This window comes from Magallana gigas, chromosome 6 (genome assembly GCF_963853765.1).
Source record: "Magallana gigas chromosome 6, xbMagGiga1.1, whole genome shotgun sequence".
Classification (NCBI taxonomy): domain Eukaryota; kingdom Metazoa; phylum Mollusca; class Bivalvia; order Ostreida; family Ostreidae; genus Magallana; species Magallana gigas.
The window spans coordinates 20,672,315-20,695,993 of NC_088858.1; the positions used below are offsets into that span (position 1 = coordinate 20,672,315).

The 23,679-nt window shown below is 34.6% G+C and overlaps 1 protein-coding gene across 8 annotated transcripts in view; it reads right to left on the minus strand.

Annotated features, from left to right (window-relative positions):
* Window positions 1–294: 294 nt before the first annotated feature.
* Window positions 295–23,679, minus strand: part of LOC105346909 (furin-like protease kpc-1) — a 42,155-nt gene continuing 18,770 nt past the window's right edge. For 2 of the 8 annotated variants that reach the window (XM_034469817.2, XM_034469819.2), the window contains 13 exons: window positions 21,216–21,344; window positions 19,486–19,562; window positions 17,141–17,229; window positions 15,581–15,753; window positions 14,908–15,120; window positions 14,397–14,497; window positions 13,688–13,791; window positions 13,407–13,527; window positions 12,901–13,202; window positions 10,764–11,141; window positions 8,470–8,538; window positions 5,980–6,099; window positions 295–5,495 (listed from right to left, as the gene is read on the minus strand). In XM_034469817.2, the coding sequence (XP_034325708.2) occupies window positions 4,885–5,495; window positions 5,980–6,099; window positions 8,470–8,538; window positions 10,764–11,141; window positions 12,901–13,202; window positions 13,407–13,527; window positions 13,688–13,791; window positions 14,397–14,497; window positions 14,908–15,120; window positions 15,581–15,753; window positions 17,141–17,229; window positions 19,486–19,562; window positions 21,216–21,344 (2,487 nt within the window). In that variant the 3' untranslated portion in view covers window positions 295–4,884. The remainder of the gene's footprint in view (window positions 5,496–5,979; window positions 6,100–8,469; window positions 8,539–10,763; window positions 11,142–12,900; window positions 13,203–13,406; window positions 13,528–13,687; window positions 13,792–14,396; window positions 14,498–14,907; window positions 15,121–15,580; window positions 15,754–17,140; window positions 17,230–19,485; window positions 19,563–21,215; window positions 21,345–23,679) is intronic. The other 6 variants (XM_011455682.4, XM_034469827.2, XM_011455678.4 and 3 more) reach the window with 5 other exon arrangements.

Here is a 23,679-nt window from a genome sequence, read left to right on the forward strand (position 1 = left end):
GAAAATTGACAGTTTATGATCATCGCGTGACGATTTTTACATTTCAACTTTGTAGGGAGTATATTGTACACATGTGCTTTACTTGAGGACGCTGAAGGGGGGGGGGGGGTTCGACATAATTTAATTTTAATTTATCAGATTAACCTCAATATATTTTAAAATGATTTGTTTTGCTCCAAACTATTTTTCAGTAAAAAAAATTTCATGAATTTTAACTTTAAAATTTGACTGCTTTTCTATATTTTTACAAGTAACTCTTCTTCTTAATTAATAAAATACAAAAACACTGCTGAATAATAATTAAAGAACTATTTTTTATTGCTCAACATACTGACCATAGTTATAACATGTAAAAGAAAAAAGAAAAAAAAATTAGCTGAACATGTAAACAGCTAACATTGACAAGTCTCAATTTCATAGAAATTATAAACACCTTACAAAAATCAAATTTACAGGTTTAAATTCATACACAATAGATTTGTTACATACATGTTATGTTTACCAAGCTGCAAACATGAATTTTGTGTCAAAACATAAAACACTAGTTTTCCCCCTTACTTTCATTGCTTTTATTTTCGTCTTTCGTCTTTTTATTCTCAAAAATTTTATTCCTCAATCCTAATGTACAATAATTCTCCTGGTTTTCTTTGACAAACCACGCAATGAAAAAAAAATCCTCAATATGTTTCCTCTTCCTTTGACACTTCATTTAATAACTTTAACCAATTTCTTTCTGCAGAAACTACTCTGATGGAGACGTGAAATTACACAGAAAATGGATTACCCAAGAAGCATATCTCCAATGGTCTGAAATGGGAGATCCTCAGAATGCCAGCTTTCATTTATGAAATATCAGATTATGAAATTTTAATAGCAACCCTTTCAAAGGTCTTGGTGACTAGACACGAATATCTGACGATATTGATACTCTATTCAATTAAATTCATTTCTTTATACCTGCCAACGTTATACTACTACCAATATCATTTGAACTTTTAAACGTCTAAATATACCTCCCCAAAGATTTTTAATGTCAATCGCGTATTTATTAGATAGTGTAAATTTCACTTGAATTTGTGTTAATTAGTTGACAAGAATTAATGAAATATGTTTACATCTCTTAGTTTCAAGGTATGAAGGATATTAAAACATCAGTAAATAAAAAATAAGAAACCTCCAACATGACATATTTATTACAATGAAGTCAATATTGAGCTTCTAAATAATCAACTTTTTCTAAATGTATTATATACACACTTACATACATACAGTGTTATGTTTCAAAGAGCTCAACTTCTAATTGTGTAGAGATTCATATATACTGAAGACAAGAAACAGTTTTTGCTCACATTCAAATCAAATATCAAAGTTAGGACATGAAATGGTAATTTCATCTACTGCAATCAACTTCAAAAATTCTTTCTCCCACTCATCAATTAAATCAAACATTTGAGTTTTCCTTGTGGTTTGTTTTATCAGCTGGCATGGAAGAATATTAGATTTGACTTTTAGTGGGATAACTCCCTAAAGAGCAATATTCAATTTCAAATAAGTATCTTTTCCCCAAGTTTCAAGTAAAAGTGAAGCGAAGTAAAATTTAATTTGTAACATCAACTAATGAAGTGTTTTAAATATTCCTACACTGATGAAGTAGACATCAAACATTAAATTCCAAAAGAATTTAATTTAAGAAAATTATCAATATGTAACGTGTAACACTTTGAAATATTCTACAATTTGAGGCAGATCAATCTACATTGCATGAACAAATTGTCATTACATGTCACTTGTAATTATAAAATACAACACATACATTAATTTTTGTTTCAGGTTCTGTCGTAATGATTTTATCACTCAATGACATACAGAAAAAAAAAATGATTATTGAAAGCTAAGAAAACAAAAAATTATCAAAACTTTACATTCTAGTACTTTATTTCTTCACACAGTTATAATTATTTTAGGTACCATTGATGCAGTTCAATCTAAAAGATGACTATATATACAAGTTTTAAAAATGAGGACCAAAAATGTTTCATAAGCTATTTTACTTTTGATTTTCTTTACCTTTCTTCACATCTTTGAAAGTTCTGTAATTTATTTACATTCATAACCTTTCTGTACTGTTAAGTAGTTCAACAGAATATGAACTTGCTTGGTCACATGATCAAATCCAGAAGATTTGGTCACATGATCAAATCCAGAAGATTTGATCACGTACTAACCAAGTTCATATCCTGGTGAACTTTTTAATTTAATATTGCTGTTTATCATTTATATTTACATTTGGAAAAGGCAAATTGTTCAGAATTGTTAAAATTACTGAGATTTCATGTTTACAAAAATCCAAGTGACAAGCAATAGTCGTGTGCTATGATCATTGTGACATCATGAAAAAGTTCATATAGAATTGAACGTATTCATTAATTTAATAAATTAGTAAAGATATACCAATATTCAGTGGCATCATATTGAAGCACTAGGTTTACAATCAGACAGAGAAGGAAAAAGAAAAAATGGAGCATCATTTCATTCAAATATAACAATCTGACTTTGTTTTAATCAGTTCACCTTAGCTGCATAACTGAATACAGAATATACATGTATCTACATGAAATTCAAGTTAATAAGTCTAAAACTAAAGCAAATTTTTGTTTAATGTAAAGTGCAAGTTTTTTGGGTTTTTTTTTACTTTTTGAAAAAATGTATGTGTTCAACATGTCAACCAGAAATTTCATGTTGAGCCACAATCTGCAGCTGAGTTAAAAATTCATCTATACGAGGAAAATATATGAAATAAGAGGGTAAATAGGGTAAATTGTATGACTGAAAGAAAAAACAAGTAATCAAAAAAACACCTCCAAACATTTCAATTAAGTAATTAATGCTGCATACTGTATCACACAAATGATATGTTTGTGAAACCAATGTAGAAATGAGTCTTTGAAATTTCAAGAAATATAATTAGGAAATCATAAAATAATAAATCAATGCCATCAATTTAAGTGACACTTGCCAAAAATTAAGGAATTGTGCAAGTATGGTAAATAAAAACCCCCATTCAAACTAAAAATGATTTTTTTGTCGTCAATATTACAGCTACACTCCTCTATAAAATTTGAGGACTTTTTCTCCCTACATCTTATCAAGACTTGATATCTATTTACCCCCCCCCCCCCCCCCTCCAAAAATTAAAATGACAAAATTGTACATTTTTGTGTTACATGTATTTATGGCTGCTTCAGACCAATTTTCTACGTACAACTTGTGGATACATGTATTAGATCGTCTCATCCTTGAAATACAAATAGATAATACTTGGAAAATCATAGTTTTCCATAAATAGAGTGGTTACTCTTACATACACACATTTTCTGGTGTTTTTGACCATTGGGTAGAGTAAGGCCACTTTTCAATTGCATGGGTCACTTATTACGTGCCATTCAACACACTGCATATATACCAGAGACAAAGGGTCTTTCACGAACTACATGTATAATTTATCCCTGAAACAAAGATTTATATAACAATAAAAAAAGGTTCCTTGTGAAATATAGGATCCATTTGTGCAAGATATTTCTGTATTATAGACATATGTGAAAAGAATTAAATACATACAATATAAATAATGCCGTCATTTTCCTTCTCCGAAAAACTGTGGTTAAGAAGAGAATTAATACATTTGTGTTTGTTCTGAGTGAAAGGTGGGATTTCATAGATACTACAGGTGAACAGAAAATATTCAAAATCAGACAGGTACATGTACGTAGCCAAGTTTTTCAGAAGGTGTCAAAATTTGCAAATTGAAAAACAGACTGGCCTAAGGGATTAAACCACACACACATACCTACACACTTTCATATGAAACACCACAATACAAATAAACAGATAACTATCATCAAGTGAACACCTGCAAATGAGACTTGGAGTTACAGAAACTCTTAAAATTATGTACATGTATACACAGTACAAATTGTCCATTCACAAAAATTGATACAGGTTTCTTTTGTTGAACATCTGTACATGTAACAATCTCTCTCACCTAGCTAACACTTTTGTATCTCCATTGTCAAACATTTCAGTTTCAAAATGAACTCTAATTTTAAGGTTTTCAGACTTTAAAATCTTCTTTTTTTTTCTCAATTTTTATATTTTTTTAAAGCAAATTTAGGCGATGCTGAAACATTGATGAAGAAGGCAATATCGAACTTCAAGCATCTTTTATAATCAAATACCAATGTTTATTATAAATATTTCATTAACACAGAATAGTCAGTTAATGTTGAAAATGAAGTTGATGAAACATATTATACATGTTATGAGATACTACTGACCAAAGGCCCTAATTTTCAATACTGAGCCACATATTAGCACTGACAAGAAATAGTCTAGCACGACAGACGTATTCTTGGTGCGGTAATTAACATATAACGCAAGAATGGTCCGCAATTGGCCAATAAGTTAAAATAACAAACATTCAAGTCATATTATCATGTGAAAGAAACAAAAAAAATTTCTCATTAACTGTAACAATAAATATCTATACAAAGTATAAAACAGTAAAAAGCATAACTTAATGTGATTGAGACAACCTGACAATTGAAGTTGTTGGATAATATACTCAGCAGAAGAATTGCACAACCCTCACTATGCTAATATGAAGAACCGCCTTCTTTCACAAGGTGCCCTTTCACTATTTAATACATGCGAAAAAACCTGAAAACTGTGCTTGTTCTATAAGCTCAAGTCTGAGAGAACAATTTTTTTTTTTTTGGCATCACACTGATCCACAAAACTGAATCGTTCTTGGCAGTAGGGTTTGATTTCAGCAGACAAATGTGAACACTAGAACATAAACATACAGTGTTCTGATGGTGACACCAGCTAAGTTCTGAATGGATGATAATGTCTTGTGTGGTGGGAAACGGCATGATGGGAAACAGGAAGTGGAGGTAACGGCCTATTTAGCATGAAGTCATTGTCATCGTGCCGGTAATGAACATTCCTGACCACCACATTTAAGTGGTCGCGCTCTTTCTTGCCCTCACCGACTGACTTGACCCCATTGTATTTGCCTTTACCCTCATCCAAATGTCTCTTCTCCTTCCAACACAGAATTCGGTGGTCCCTTGCCTGCAAGATGATGAAGATGACTCCAAACAACAGAATGGCAGAGGTGCATAGGATGATGACCCAGACAAAGAAACTCAACATGTCAGGGTCCAAGAAATTCATGATCAGTTTCTTGCGACACAGATTATCCCGGAGCTCGTAGCCTTTGTTGCACTGAAAGCAGTCCTCTAGATCGGGGCCTTTACATGTATTGCAGGCCTCATTGCAAGGATTGCAAGCCCCTTGTCTGAAAAAAATAGGCTCTTTTTTGGTCTTTCTTGAGGAGTTTCTTCGCGACACAACTGTTTCTATGTCACCGTAAAACTGTTCTGGACAAGTTGCAACGCACTCATCCTTGTGTTTGTAAAATCCTACTTTGCATTCTGAAAGAGATATCAAAGTTCCAATTACAGCAATGTCAATAGATTAACCAGCATTCTATTCATATATAACTAAGTCACAGAAATTTTTTTTAAAAGTTATTCCACCTATCAAAGTCCCATTGTGCATTGCAAACATTACTGTATGTAAGAATAATTATCAAAACTATCTTATTTCCCTTTACTGCAGAACTGTAGCTCTCATCTTAAAACTGTATGATGTACTAAATTAAAAAGCTAAATAATGTTTTCCTCATAAAAAAAACTAACTTTACCATAAAATTCAGTGAAATAAGTGAAAATATCATGGGGCCAATTGAATTCTGCATTTTAGAAAGATATATAATTATATTAGAACCACAAAAACAAAAAAGTTAATCATAAATATAAATGAATTCAGATTACACTTACGTACATGAAATATTTCAATTATTTACAAAAAACGTTAAAAACTAAATAAAGGAAGATGAAAGCAAAAGACACAAACCAAAGCAGGTGCCCTCTGGGCATTTGTTGACGTGCTTGCGGTAGACTGGTTGGGACACATTCTGACTCTGGGGGTGTTTCTCTGTCCCATACATTGTCAGTCTCCAGTCCTTTATCTCAGCTGTAAAAAACGAAAGAGAGAGAGGAATTTTAATACAAGAAATTAATGTTTAGTCAGTTCAAGAATAAGGTTAATTATCATTATGTATCTTAGTTAATATGGAAGAGGATGCAGATGGTCAACTATTGTTCTACATATATGAGAAAAAAAGTGCACTTGTTTATCAATGCTAAAACACTCTACGGTATACCGAAAATCTGGAAATTTTTACGTTATTTAATTTTTGCGAACCCGAGTAATAAAGCTATGGATTAATTTTTACATCGATTAATTTTTTTCGAACCTGAGTCATAAAGCTATGGATTAATTTTTATGTTTTTAATTTTTGCGAATTGTCATCAGCCCTAATAATAAAGAGAACTCAAATATTAAATGTTACCCTTATTGTCATGCACACTGCTATGGTGTCCGGATAGGGCCATTTGCTTTAGCGCGACATCGCGTTCAGGTAAACGAGACATCGCGCAAACACACAACACGCGGTCGCGCTAACGCAACTTTGCATAACACGCCGTCGCGCTAACACACAACACGCCGTCGCGCTAACGCAACTTTGCACAACACGCCGTCGCGCTAACACACAACACGCTGTCGCGCTAACACACAACACGCTGTCGCGCTAACGCAACTTTGCATAGCACGCCGTCGCGCTAACACACAACACGCCGTCGCGCTAACACACAACACATCGTCGCGCTAACACACAACACGCCGTCGCGCTAACGCAACTTTGCACAACACGCCGTCGCGCTAACACACAAGTACATTTTATTTATTTTTCATCCATGCTTGCGTGCATGCCTACATATTTAAGCATGCACAGTCTGATATTTCCGGACACAACTTCCTACTAGACTGTGAAACTTGCAAAGTTGCGTTAGCGCGACGGCGTGTTGTGCAAAGTTGCGTTAACGCGACAGCGTGTTGTGTGTTAGCGCGACGGCGTGTTATGCAAAGTTGTGTTAGCGCGACGGCGTGTTGTGTGTTAGCGCGATGTCTCGTTTACCTGAACGCGATGTCGCGCTAACGCAAATGGCCCTATCCGGACACCATACACTGCAACTAGAAAATCAATTTGATCGCTGGGCATGATCGATGGTCAGATTTTGATTTTAACCAACAAACCTTACAAAGGTGGTGATAATACTTTTAAGAATAAATTGACAATCATTTGAGATGTTAGCAATAACTTTCAAACCACTCCCGACTTTTAAGATTCCAACTAAAAGATATCGATTGTGAGTGCAGCCCTTCTCTACTTGGGGTTATAGGAGGCAATTACCTGGTTAAAAAAAACAGGTTTGGTATAGGACTTTTACTTATGGACTCCTTTGGCAAAATTTTTATTTACATTTTTTTTTATTGTTGATTTTTTCAGGGTTTGACACTAACTTTTTTACTTTCGTGGACTGCAGGTCCACTGGTCAAGAATTTTTGGTGGACCTTCACAAATTCTAGTGGACCTTTATTAATGTTGGAATTTTTGTTGAATCAATTTACTCCATGCTATTCATGTTTATTTAATGCAATTAATTTGAACATAAACATGTGAAATCTTCTTTACTGAATTTATTTCATTTTCCTACATCATCATCATTTCCACTAGCAAGATATATTATATTTAAAATATTTTTACTGGGTCACAATTTTTTGTAGGAAGATTTCTCTTCTCCCCAACAGAAAAATATATAGAAAGAAGTTTGAGAATTAAATCAGGGAGACTTCATTTTATTTATTAAGTTAACAATGATATTCACAAATTCAAACTTGATTTTAAAATATTGTTAAATATCTTGGTACAGACGATACTTAAAATACATGTAAACTGGATTACAATGTAGAAGCATGTCCACAGCAACGAATAAAAAATCATACTATTTTTGGAAAAATAATTAAAAGCTTATCTAATTTGAAATTTGATTTACTTAAGTCTTAATGTATTTATATCTCTAATAAAGATAATATCTCATCATTTTGTAAGCTAAGTGACAAATAAAAGTCTGTCTCTTTACTTCATGCAGTGTATTTATAGGGGTATTAGACTAACCCAATGACCCATTTATCGCCGCTATGTAGAGGATGGCCAACTGGTTAAATTATAATTGTTTTAGTTTGTATTTTGTATTAAAAATGTCTTTTTAATAATCAACTATCATTTTATTGCCAATGAAGGTAATTTACACAATCATGAACTCAGAGGACAGAATAACTTCAACTTCTTTTGATGAGGAAATTCTGGGGAAGTTACCGCAGTCACAAAACTTCAATTATTCATTTTTGGTTGTCAATTTCAATGTAAGAATTTGAATTGATAATCTGATTTTCATAATAAAAGTTTAAAACTTTAGTGGACCGACAGTCCACCAGTACCTGAACTGTTGGTGGACCTTCCCAAATTTTGGTGGACTCGGGCCGCCGGTCTACCGTTAGTGTCGAACCCTGTTTTTGGAAAAAAGTTTTTGAATGCAGAGCACGCACAAATTTGCTAAAAATTTATCTACGTTAAAAATTTCCAGATTTACAGTATACACTACACAGCCAACTCGTATGTACATGTACATTACCACTTAAATCTACATCATATGCAATGTTTATTTCATATAATACATTTAATATGCTTCATCTCTCAGTATTAGATTATCTGGAGTTATTAGTTTTGCTATATATCTAAAATAGGCAATAATATATACAAAAAGAAGAGTGTCATAACATGTCACTATACAATCCGTTCTACAATCTAGTTTGATACAGCTACGTTGCATTTTCTATTGGCACTGGCTGTATACATGTACAAGATAAGAAGGATATCAATAGATGTGTAATTAGAAACAAAGGGGGGTTAATGTTCGCTCATTGATCAGTGATGTATCCATATTCCTACAACAGTACTCCAGACTTGTTAGCGACCATTAGACAGTCTCTGCTTATTAAACAACAGAATATACGCCTGAACAAGTGTATTAAGGTCTCCGACAGCTAGTGCTTGTCGGATGAAGTACCGGCCGATATACGCCACAACGAGTGTATATAGGTCCCAACAGTGGTTGTTGGATCTGACAGCGCTTGTCGGATGAAGTACGGATGTATGACAGAATGAGTGTATATAGGTCTTCAACAGTGCTTGTCGGATGAAGAATCTGTATGTTTCAAGGTGTCTATTACATGTACACTATAGATATCCTTCTTTTTTATAACTTCATGCACAGAATGAGTAGGAGACAGTCAGGAGAGCAATGCACGATGGAGAAACCTCAAACATAAGATACTGGAAATCATACTAAGCCAATCTTCTAGAAATAAACATCGAACAGAGGAGACAAATGAAAAAACCCCCAAAAAACACAGAGAGAAATAAAATCCTTATATGTATGACTCTGACCCCCTTCCTCCGTTCACCCCCCCACCCCTCCCCCCCCCCCCACCAAACCATACTTTCATGTGCAGTAATGCAGTAAATGAATGTAGGGAAAGGATGAACACGACATAGGAAATATATATATCCTCAATTACATTCTGCTCTTTGACGGTGAGAAAACCTGATAAAAATTGAAATTGATGAAGAATTTTCAGTAAATTAAAATGTCTCATTAACCTAGAATCAAGACACGCAGACTTTTTTTTCCCACCCTGGATCTGATTCATGAAAAGGTTATTCGTGCTTACTGGTAATTCACCACATTAACTAAAGCACAGAACCTGCATTTAAAGTATTCTTTATGTCAATATAATCCTGCTTGCTAATCCACTCATCATTAACTGCATTTTAGCTTTATTCTTAATGTACTGTTGTTCAGCCTTTCATAAAAACTACTTTGGGGCAATTCATCTATCTATATGAAGGAATTTTGACCCCCCCCCCCCCCCCCCCCCCCCCAACCTTGAGGGAACTTGTCTACAGTACTGGTATCCATTAAAGCTTCACTGGTAGTTTAAGGGTAAAGCCAGCAGTCTCAATCCTCCTCTTCAATTCCTTTACACGCCCCCCCCCCCCCTTCCCCCAAAAAATCAGCACATCAGCATAGGGTGAGGTTGAAGCTGGGTCAAGATTCTCCTTCTCCCTCAACCCCCCCCCCCCCCCCCATTTAGCAAAGGGCTTGGATATGAGATTCAGAAACTGTCCAGATTTTGTTTTATAATTGCATGTGTACAAAATACAAAACATTGACAATAGTGGTTAGAAAAAGCATATGAATTATTTTTCAATAATTTATATTTCAAACAAAAAATTACACTACTATGAATTCGTCTGAAGATATAAAGCTGATACCTAGAAAAATAATTTTACAAAGATGACATATGTGGTTTGGAAATGCTTACAGACCTATAGTAAAAGAAATAGTAAAAGAATCCAGATTAAACGATGCTCTATACCACTTCATTTAGGTTAATATGACAACTTGTCATGCTCCAAAATGCAGTGGGGTGCCATGCCTTGATGAATAACCCACCCTTGGTCTGACTACAAGAATTCAGAGCGTCTATTAAAGTAAAAGGAATATGTAATATCCGTGAGAAATAAAGAAACATAATCTGAGCAGCAACTAAAAGTTAAGAGCACAGTGAGGTGTATATACATGTACACTGATGTATATACACGGAGACAACAAAACAACACAACATCATTGACGGTGGAATCAGGCATGCAACAGACGAGTTTGGCTTGCCTTCAGATTTAGACAGATTAGATCGCACCATCCGCAAATATTCACCAGTGGACATGTTGTTTTTCTTGGCCAAAGTCTCAAAAATGCAAGTGTGATTTTCATGCGATTGATGGTTGCCATAGTAATTATAATCATCATAGTACTTTGGTTTGGGGTAATTTATGATGCGTTTTGGATAATTATTTGAAATTGGATGTGTCCCTGTTTTAACAACAGGACTTTCAGATGATTCACTACGAGACACACCATCTTCGTGGCGCTTTTTGGGGTTGTTGCGGGAGATGGTGGTGGTCGTGGTGGGCGTGGTGGGCATGTCCTGAGGGTTGGTCTCCGTGCCGTATAATACTAAAACCCAGTCCCTCATTTCAGCATTACTGACTGTAACAAAACATAAATTAGAAAAACAAACACTTCAAAAGGGTTACTATATGGCATTCAAGAATATTGAACTGTCACTATTTTAATACAGAAAAAAGAAATATATGTACATTTTTATCTTTAAAAAATCTAATTTTTTGAATTAAAAGCACATTTTTCACATATTAACCAATAAAGGTTAAATTTTTTATACATTAAAAAAAACCATGTATCAGCTTTATAAAATTCATAACAAATGTTTTTCACAAAGAAAAGTCGATTTCTTTCAAGCAAAACCATAAATTCTAGATGTAACATATTAACTGATAAAAGATTACAGCTAGGCCGAAACACATTATACAATGGATCATATTGATGCCATTGGATGACAATTTGATAGACCATATATAAAGGGATGTATACTATACTGTTTTAATCTTTAATTTTACAATATTGTAAATGATCTGGTTCCTATTTCAAACTCAAATAGTTTCTTACGTGGAATCCTTCATAGGATGTTATAATTGCATATACATACCAGAAATGTACAGAAAATACAAACACAAAAAATGCAAATCTAATGTAATCTACAAATCATATTATAATTTGAAAAATAGAAATTAAAAGTTAACATGAAAAAAAGCAACACAAATAACAAACAGCAAATTTGTTTCTACATGCATCACAGCGCTCAACATATAGCTGTGCCCAGTATATATGTGCTACTTTCATTCCTTCATAGATCTTACAGTTTTCATTTATTTTGTTAATGATTTCATGGGAATCAAGTAACTAGTGTGTAATTTTGTTTACATTTTTGATATAACCATTACATCAATATTTTTACACTCCTTCCCACTAAACATCAGTTTCATACAAGCATAACATTTATAAGGGCAAGTCTTTCTTTTATTTTACAATCATCAAACCCCCATTAAAAAAAAAGGAAAATGGGTTTAATGGTCCCCCTTAGTGATAAGCTATCCTTTGAAATTTGAGATAAAAGAGAGAATCATCTATGACAAAAAAAATCTAAACATGAACTATTTTAACAATAAAATGCTTTTGTTGGTGATTCATGCTGGCATGAAAGTAGCAACACTAAAGAAAAAATACATATCGGTAACCCATGTTAGCGGTTATGTAAATTTTTACTGTAATGATTGCCACCTTCATATACGTATGTAAATTGAATTATCAACAAAAGCATTTTATTGCTCATATTTACATCTTTCTTTTCACACATTATTGAATTGGTCATCATAAAGAGTATAAATTTTTGTTTGTGTAAACTAGTACCTTAGATAAAAGAAATAGCCAAGTCTTAATTCTTATATGGGAATTTGAGTCGGACAACATCATGATTTTTTTTTTGTTCTCATGATGGATATGCAGTTAAATGAAAGGTTGAATCACAAAAGCAGCCTATCAGCTCAATACTTTATACATGAAAACAGTACATGGAAATCATATTTTGATGACAGAGATGATGAAAATAACATAGAAATGAAACCTACATTGTCTCATAATGTCAATTGAAACATATTCAATAATCGTATTTTATTCAAACAGAAGCAAACTCATTAACAAACCAGATGTTAATAACAAAATGAAGTGGTATGTACTTCATGCCACAACAGATCAGAACAATCAAAAATGAAAATATCTAGGTTTCTCCAATCTATATATATACCAGTAACTATAAAAAGAAATTGAAAAAAAAAAACAAGTGTTAAATAAGCTCTGCATACCAAAACACTAATCTAATCATAGAACTCACATGAACTGGCCCCATTCTCAATCTGCAGGAACCATCTGCCTTCGGCCTCCTCCCCCCAGTTATGTGTGGTCATGAAGGCCCAGTTGTTGAACCCCTCCCGGGAGTAATCGCGCTCTCGACGAGCAAGGAGGGTGGATCTCGTGTTACTGGGCGAGGTTAGGTAGATCACAACCTCCCCTCGCCTGTCAGCTGTGAGAGTGATTCGAGCCTGAACGTGCTCGAGATATCTCACATAGTTTGGGGTGCCTTTGCAGCCGTCTGTGTCCAGAGTGATCACCAACTTGCCGTTCATTGGAATTGGCCTAAGGAAAAAGTTTATAGACCTAATCCCAACTGCCTTTATTTAGAATTCACATTATAATCCTTAGAGTTTTAAAAAATTCAAGTTTAATCTTAATATAAATTTTCTTTATTTATTCTAGAACAAAAAAATTCCAAAATTTTCCTCAAATTCTAATTTCCATTTACTTTCTTTTATAAAAACAAGACATTTTTATATAGGTTACTTGTTGCGTTCCTGGGATCCTGCGATCTCACAGATGTGCTGAGGAGGGACAGAGGTCCAGTTACGGGCAAGGCGGACCATAGCACCGGCATCCATTAAGCCAAAACCAAACGAGTGGCTCACTGAAAAAAATCAACATCCAATGTTACTTAGAGTTATTCCCCTTTGACTAAGAAAAAGCCATTGGTCGTCCATCACTGTTACAAAAAAGAACTAGTACTGGTACACAAGAATTCCATTTGATAAAACAGATATCTACCACTGGTTTGTGTCTGTGATTACCTTGTCTTCCCACTCCATTTGTGGTCCAAACACGAGGGTCCAGATTTGCCTTTCTGGCTGTGTTGACGACTATATGCTGCATGTCTCTCCATGTCAATGTCGGACTTCAGAAAGAAAATCAAGTCTTAACATTCCATGAAAGGTAAAAAAAAAATCATTGCATGACAAGTATGACTATCAATTGCCAACTATATGCTCTTTATCTCATTTGGACAAAACCTTTTTTTCTGATAAGAGAATCTACAAGGTGTAAACACTAGAATCATTTACTCAGTATTTCAGTGGTTTAACATGATTTTGTGGAGTTTAATTCATGGTTTCACCAGTTGTTTAACACACAATAAAAAATGATATCTTGGGTACTAGTAGATGCATATGAACTTGTGGGAACAGATACATAAAAGCCATCCATCAACATAAATTTATCTCCAAAATATAAATAATCATGATTTTACACTACACATACCCTGTATCTCGTAATTTTTGCAATGATCTAATTTTTGCTTTTATCGCTTTTTATCTTTTTTAAATCGCAAATTATTGAATATGCAGAAATTACATCCTGTATCATTTTCTATAAGAAACTTTTTAAATGCCAAAAAATGACTGAAGGAAATTAAAAATGTTTCACAAATTTTGTGACATGCAAAAAACCCCCGGATATAACATATTGTATGACAAAAGAACTTGAGCATCTACGTGTACATACTTAGCCTCCAGGGCCAGGGCACAAATCCCTGCAGCCAGGGGGGCACTAGCTGAGGTCCCTGTGTGATTGACCGTGCAGATCTTCCTTAGGTCTGTGGTTACCTACAATGAGTTCATTGATGTATGACTGCATGGAATCAAAAGTGTCAGAAAGATGAATAGACTTTTGAATGCAGCATAAATAAACAGTTGTCTTGTTCCTACGGGGTTCTTGGGGACATGAAATTTTGTTTCTTTATAAATGAGATTTGTTTTATCATATTAATTTCCATGTAAGAATATGGATATGGGGAGATGATTACTCCAGCTATATCAAAACAAAGCTGACTCTATGATATTGGTAACTCACATAATGAACAATTGAATTTGATTAAAATTTTTCCCAGATAACTACTACAATCCGATATTTCAAGCGAGCAAATAAGAATGCTACTTCAGATAAATTGTCAAATGTAAGCACTTAAAATTAATCCGACACCACCAGAGTGAAGTGGTCAGCGAGCAAGACTTACGATCTGTCTCTCGCCCCCAGAGCCACTGCTGTAGGTGGTAGCCAGGGTGGAGGAGCACGCCTCGGAATACCAGGGGATGTTGCCGTTTTCTGTGGCACTGCTGATGGACAGTGTGTAGATACTGTTGGTGTAGCCGTCACAATTACAGCTGTCCCCGTCCCGACCCCCGTTGCCTGACGCCCACACGAAGATCGACCCCCGACCACCACGACCCTATAAGAATTAAAGCACAGAGTTAGATATTTTTTATTTGTCTTTTTTAAGAAACAAATTTCACAAACATACCTTTAACTGACAAATATTTAAACTTCTTTAAGTTAGTAGACAAGAAGAAGCAGTGCTTAGGGCATTAAAAATTATTGCAAGTTAATTATTTTACTTTTAATGTATTCAGATCAGGAGGATATTAATTGAGTATTAAATGGCTTATGATTCATAGTGTACTTCTAGCATGGATTAAAAAAAACTATATGAAATACAAACACGTGAAAAAAAAAAAAAATCTAAAAAGATTGGTGATGGGATGAGATCTTACAACCAACATAACTTGTGTATTTCTTTTCCCTCACTCAAGATTCAGGGATAGAAACACACAAAACTCAGAAACAAATCATATCCCATCACATGCACTGCAGAACTTATACATCAGAGAGTAGATGCTCATGTTGACAACCTTGGTGATTCCGTCGTAGAAGGCTTTCCTGGCCAGTGTGGCAGGCCCATCCACTGTGCGTCCGTCGTCGTCCGGCCCCCAGGAGGCGCTGTAAATATCTATATGGTTGTTCCTGAGACTGAGGGACTGAGCCTCCACTGAATCTGTTACATCACCGTCCAACATCCGCACACCTGCACAGGTAAATACAAACATGTGTGTTGTCATTGGTGTGTAAAGGTGTAAAATTGTTTAAAATTTCGTTAAGAATGAAAACTGTTACAATTTCTGTTAAAATATATATCAACCTAATCACCTTATCATATTGTGGGAAAAACAAAATGAAATTAATTTTCAAACAGATGACTATGTCTTCAATATACATGTTTATATTGGTACTTTCCCATTAGGATTTGTCAATCGAAAAAAAGACTGCTATGGAAAATTAACTCATGGAAGGGCCCCATAGATACTCTCAAATAATTTGGTGTAAGTTGACAGAATTAGGGTATGCAACAATGGCAACCATCCAAATACACTATCTTATCAACTATCATTTCCTACTTTCTACAATTTAGTAGCTTATTTTGGTTTTGTTTTGTTTTTGTATGTTTGGTTTTTTTTTTTGCATGTGCCATTGTTATCAGGTGTCTACTGGCTTTATACTGTGCCAATCAGAAACCCTAACCCACTTCATATGTGTTAAACTTTGGTGTTCTTTCATAACTTTTTAGGTTTTGGTTATTGTCTTACCCCTAATCTTAGCATTGTAAGCTACCCCCACACCACAGATATTGTTGTTGTCTTACCCCTAATCCTAGCGTTATAAGCTACCCCCACACCACAGATATTGTTGTTGCCTTACCACCAATCCTAGCGTTGTAAGCTACCCCCACACCACAGATATTGTTGTTGCCTTACCACCAATCCTAGCATTATAAGCTACCCCCACACCACAGATATTGTTGTTGCCTTACCACCAATCCTAGCGTTGTAAGCTACCCCCACACCACAGATATTGTTGTTGCCTTACCACCAATCCTAGCGTTGTAAGCTACCCCCACACCACAGATATTGTTGTTGCCTTACCACCAATCCTAGCATTATAAGCTACCCCCACACCACAGATATTGTTGTTGCCTTACCACCAATCCTAGCGTTGTAAGCTACCCCCACACCACAGATATTGTTGTTGCCTTACCACCAATCCTAGCGTTGTAAGCTACCCCCACACCACAGATATTGTTGTTGCCTTGCCACCAATCCTAGCGTTGTAAGCTACCCCCACACCACAGATATTGTTGTTGCCTTACCACTGATTCTAGCATTATAAGCTACCCCCACACCACAGATATTGTTGTTGCCTTACCACTGATTCTAGCATTGTAAGCTACCCCCACACCACAGATATTGTTGCTGCTAGTGTTGTAAGCTACCCCCACACCACAGACATTGTTGTTGCCTTACCACCAATCCTAGCATTATATAAGCTACCCCCACACCACAGACATTGTTGTTGCCTTACCACCAATCCTAGCGTTATAAGCTACCCCCACACTACAGATATCGTTGTTGCCTTACCACCAATCCTAGCGTTGTAAGCTACCCCCACACCACAGACATTGTTGTTGGCTTTGGCAGCTACCTCTCCTGCACACCTTGTTCCATGCCTGAAGTCACAAAGAGAAATTTGTTAGCATTGATTCAATCATATGTCAATAGTTCTGTATGTTACATGTAAAGGGAATTAAGTCATCTCTGCATGTATGTTCGACAAATCTAGATTTTCTCTGCATTTCATGTCCATTTGATTTTAAATAAAAATTTCTCTAAGATTGATACTAGTACAATGTACTCTCTTCTTAAATACATGTTATATCATAGTTACAATGCACTGCTCCTTAATTGGTATGTGCTTCTATATTAAGGGATGTATGTCCATTTATCGTCAGTTGTGTAATTACATGTACATGTACTACTATATTTATTGATATACATGTATCTACTTTTTATTTCTTTTCCTCTTACAGAGGAAAACTTTGAATTTGTACATTATATTCGCTTCCTACTGAAAACAGTGGAACAAGTGTGAGTTCAGAGTTTCCAAGTTACATTTCATGAAGTAGTAATTTCAGGGGCTGATAAATACCATTTCCTAACGCCTGAGGCTACTGATTTTTCTGATTGCCACTGTATCAGTAAGAATTCTGAGTTTAGATTGTAAACCTCATTCCTGACCTAACCCAATTGAATTTGAGGTCATGCATCAAAGAAAAAAAAAATGATCCGGAACTTATCAGGAAAACAATCCAGAAAATAAATAAAAGTCATTTGGTCTTGTAGATCTATAAATTATTAATATACCTACATATGGCTACTAGTTTATACAAGATAAAAACAGCAAAATGCCACAGTGAAAAATTCCAAATTCTCTACATATATCTATTTGCCTCCTCATAAAATGCAAAAGTTTCCCTACATTTCCCAAATCTCAGATTATCTATTAATAAAAAACCACTTTGTGACCTTCACCCAACAAGAATTAAAAAAAGAAGTTTCTCAGTCCTAAACTATGACTATTTTCAAAGGTGTTGAGGCTGCTTTCCAATATCCCCTATAACCATCAAGTTCGGGGTATAGAGACATGGAGCAGTGGGGCTGTTTGTCTGTACTGAGAGCTCCGAGATAGGGACGGGTTCATCCTCTTATTTCAGGAGGAAATAGATCAGACATTATCAGATAAAATAGGATTCTCCTCTCCTGCTGTTACCAAATGTATGTTTTAACTGCATTTGATTCTAGGGCAAGATATATATCTCCCTCTCTCGCTAGCTTCTCCAAAAAATGTTTACTTCCATAGGCTCTGATGTGACGTCTGTGTTTTTCAGCATTTTTTCTTTTCCTTTTTCTCGTCAAAGCCTACCTGAATTTAGAATCAGCAGGCAGTCGCAAGGCATCAAAACAAAAGTTTTTAAATTGTTCAGAATTTTGTTCGTAGTAAAAGCTGATAAAAGATCGTAGTCTGTAATATTGTTTCTTCTCATTCTGGGTCAAATATTTTGGATGAAATGTAGTAATGATTTATGATCAGTCTGCCACTTTGTCATGGCAAGAATTCAGATGAATTAGCTTTCACTACGAGATAGTGAGAATTCATATTTCTTCATCTCTTTTGCACACAAAAGTTGAATGTGTTATAATTTTTTTTATGATCAATATATGGCATGCCAACAGCCTTGCATAAAATGTTCTACTTTTGTAATAACTTCTTAAAGGAGAAAATAATTCTTGCAGATTAAAAATCACACATCTAATATAATTCACCCTCCTACTGGGTTTTAGCAATAATTCCTTGGGAGAATACAGAAACAAAAAAAAAAATATTAATTCCTCTCCTCTAATCTAATACTGAATCCAACGAATAAAAGTCTTCTTGGACAATTTATAGAGAGAGACAAGAGACCATTTCAGAGTCTTGTTGAACAAATTAAGACAGGAGATAGTTGGTCAAATCAATACCAGCCCAGGCCTCGCTCATCACTGAAAGACACTGAAGCAGCCATTACTGTAAATGGAGTTACCGTAGTCTGGTCAAATTTGTGTAGAAATAGTATCAATGGCAGACGTAGCAGTTCCTACATCTGAAATTGACCTTCCAAGTCTCTTAACCAGACATGATAATAGTCAGTCTACCATGGGGCAAGCACCAGAGACATGAGTCCTTCCTGACTTTAATATTCCTATCTTGTCATCCATGATCAAATTGACATTTCCACTTTTGACTTATATAGGTTGAGATTATAATTTCCACTTCTATTCAACTGAATATCAGCTGAACCTTAGCATTCTGAGGACAGCTAGAAGCTGATTGTTCGCTGTGACCTTCATGTTTTCATTTTTTTATTCAAAGAAGAAATTGTCGTCACCTGTTTTCATTGGTGTAGTCATAATGAGGCTGAGGGTCTTTATCATGAGAGTTCACATCAAAGCTTGCGTCAGGGTCCTGAAATGTAGTAAGAAAATATATAATCCACAAACGTCTCACATTATATTTGAACATGCAAAATACAGGTACACGGAATTCTCAGATACTTCAAATCAAAAATATATTTTGTATGAGGTTCCAAAAAACCTAAAATTTTGACATTTAATCAGTTCAATATCCAATTTTATTTTCCTACCCTATATAATTCAAAATTAGTTGAAATTGGTCATGGTGAAAATTTTCCTAAAAAAGTTTCCAAATTTTATCAAAATAATCCTACTTTGAAAATGCCCTTAAATATGGAAATAATATATATATAAAGGTTGACTTGAATTATTCCTTTTTTAATTAAAGTCTCAATTGTCACACAGTAAACTTATAAACATCAACTTTATCTCTTCACCTAATTCATAAAACTATGTGAAGGTCTAAGAGGACATCTTAGAAAATTATTTAAATATTTCATAAATTTGAAAGTTCAAGTACTGCAAAACAAGAGAGGTCCTAGCTTTTATTGGGAACTTAAAAATACTATACAGAACTTCATATCTTCTTTCATATGCTCAAAGTCTCCCACATTTAGATAAAAAAGAAGAAGACTTCAATAACTAAGATTTTTAATTAAAGGGAGAGCTTGAAAAGTACAGGTAATCACTCCTTTAATCATTACACACTTTGATGTGTAACAGGAGTTCCAACAAAGATGAAGGTGACGTTATCAGAAGGTCTTATAAGCCACGTATCATGCTTATTATCCGTTTACTCATGTATCGTGATGGGATTTATTTTTTTGATTCCACAGAGAAGAAAAAGGTATAAATAGCATGAAAATAAAATATCCAACAAGGGCTTTTCCTGATACTAATGCAATATGGCACACTATACGTACAACAAAAGGCCAAGGTGGCAAATGAGTATGTAGGTGTCACTGCGAGGCCAATATCATGTATGTTTAATGAACAGAGAAAACCTTTTGGTTCTGATGTACTAAGGTTCTTGATTAATAAACTACCTGCCTCTTTCCCCCTCTATATCCAAAACTATCCCCAATTTCTCAAAGGAATTCACTGCTATTCCCCAAACTCTAGAAAATTGGTGCCATGAGGTACAGATGTGTTGTAATGGACACCCCCCCCCCAAATTAAACTGATCTGTGGTGGAGTAAATAATGTGTGTATGGTGCTAATTAGATTAAACCATTAATTAGACCACAAGAACAAGAAAAAGAAGTAGACCCTGGTTTTCTTTTCTATTTTTAATATCAATGAATCAAGGTATCTTTTCCTGTACATCTCGTAAACCGATGGCTATTTAACGTGGTCTTCCCTTGTAAACAGAAGATAAATCAACTGGGGCGGATCAATATAGGATCATGTATCTTAATGATTAACAATCAGAAAAATAGCTCTTAATCCAATCAAAACTTTTCTCAGGATTAATTTTGATAAACTTGCTTTTTTATCAGGTTGGAACAGTAATTGGTAAATATTATATACCATTCTAACTACAATGGGGAAATTTTCAAGAAAAACAATGTACTGTATGAATTTGAAAAAAAAATATGCAAAATTGACAAAAATATTTATTCAATTCAGTGAATTAATAGGAATATAATTATTTTGGATACCAATAAACCAGTATACATCTCTCTCTCTCTCTCTCAGTACGTACATAGTTGTCCATGAGATCTGGGTGGTCCTTCTCTATGCCATCGTCCAGTATAGTGACCACCACCCTCTTCCCTGTCACCCCCTGCTCCCAGGCACCCATTACATTCATGTCCAGCCCACTTCCTCTCTTCTGTTAAAGATAAAAAAACAAAAACAGTTACAATCCAGTTAGTTATTTTCATCCTAAACCAATGTTACACTTAGTCTTTCATAAATCACATTCATTTCCATGGTATGCAAAAATTCTCTGACATAGAGGAATGGGGAGGCCATTGTAAATGTCAGACGAGTCTGAAATGACCTGTGACAAAAAATATCAAGATGTGTTAAAGTCACTAAAAGTGCATTAATTCATGGCAAAATATTTGCAGAAATATGGGAGTTTGCCAAGAGCAAGGTCTGCCCTAAGTAGCAAACCATTACATGTACCGATACTAGCAAAGAACAACGGTCCAGTTTTTTAGATGAAAAGTCTACATAGTCATTACAATGAATCCTCATCAGAAAAATCCCTTGCCTTCTGCTTGCACTCTTAGTGTAGTCCTACTGTAACTCAAACCTTAGATTTTATAATCCCCAAGCTTAATATGACAGGACAGACAAATAAAAGATCATAAAAGATAATTATCATTCAGGTTCATATTTTGTATATTATCTCCATTTTTTGTATCAACATAAATGTCTATTTCACAAAAATGTCATTGGGAAGTGAGAGCTGAATGGAAACCTAAACCCTGCAATGTACTTCTACAAATAAAAAAAAAGCGGACCCAATCATACTTAGTCTGTGTGTACTCTGTAGATGAATTGGTTTCGCATCTCCATTCATTATCTAGTGTGTGGAACAATGGTTTTCCATTAATATGATTAGGCCAATTAGGAAAAAAATACACATCACACTTATCTTCTGGACTGAGAATGTCAAAAATAAATTTACGTATACCTTGGTATTTCAGGGAATGATATATTATACAAGTATGCCTTCAAGAAAAAAATATGATATTGGTGTCTGCCAGGCGAAAAAAACTGTCAAATTCACCTTAATTAATATTTTCGGTATGATTTTTCTAGGCATAATAGCTTAATCATTTAGTGAAGAAAAAATCAAATTTAAATTAGCTTTAAAATTAGACTTAAAGAAAGTCTAATTTTAAAGCTAATTTAAATTTGATTTTTTCGGTATGATTTTTCTAGGCATAATAGCTTAATCATTTAGTGAAGAAAAAATCAAATTTAAATTAGCTTTAAAATTAGACTTAAAGAAAGTCTAATTTTAAAGCTAATTTAAATTTGATTTTTTCTTCACTAAATGATTAAGCTATTATGCCTAGAAAAATCATACCGAAAATATTAATTAAGGTGAATTTGACAGTTTTTTTCGCCTGGCAGACACCAATATCATATTTTTTTCCTACACAGCTGAAATACAAGTACATATGTATGGCATTCTTAAAGACGCTATAAACTATCACAACAGTTCTCGTGTCTTCACCGACTTTTTTTTCCCCTTCATGGCGTTCATGCAAATGTTTCTTTTATGCTAGAATCGATACAAGTATAGATTTGTTGAGGTTAATACAAGTGTCTAATTCCCCTGGCAATCAAAATGTTCTGTGCTGTAATTGATTTTTCATATTGTCCTGATTATTCAATGGACACTATTTACTGATATTCAAGTCAAGAAACAAAAACACTGAAGCAATAAAAAATCTGTTTTCTGAACAGACCAAAAACTACCAGTAACTAGGTGAACTGTTCATTGAAGGTTCAGGACTTCTGCTCAGCTTGGTATGAAAATTGTTCATATGACATATCTAAGATGATGTGTACAGTTTTTCAATTTTTGATAAATGCATATGTTACAAAAAAAATTTCATTTAATAGAACAAATTTATTTGGCATAATACAGCATAGGTTTATTTTCTTGGCACGACATCCAGCTATATATTTTGCAAAATCGTATATATTTAGGGAAAAAAAATACATAATTATCAGGGATGGGAATATTCAATAAATGCCTTAAATAAACATAAAAGTACCTTAAAAAATTGCAAGCTCTAACCATTTAAAATTAATTGTCAGTGGTAATTAAGCCACCAAGATTCCACATCGAATGACATTAGTGAACTCAGTCTGCCTCAGTCTACATGTAGCTTCTTTATATGTTTGCTTTTTATCTACCCACCACCATCCACCCAGACAAAATATAAAATTGGGGCCATTATCTTGCAAGTTTCCACTCTAATCGGCATGCCTCCAACCAATGGCTCAGACAATGGTTGTAAACTTCTAAAGTAGCCCTCGTAATAAATATGGTAATAAATAGGATCTGCACCAAGGCCATCCGAGCCAGCGATCATCAGCTGACGTATGACCCGACATATCTATGGTTTTTTAGACCCGATCACCGGATATTAGATAAAGTTCATTTGACAGTAGATTTCCTGGAGCAAAAGTTAAATCGT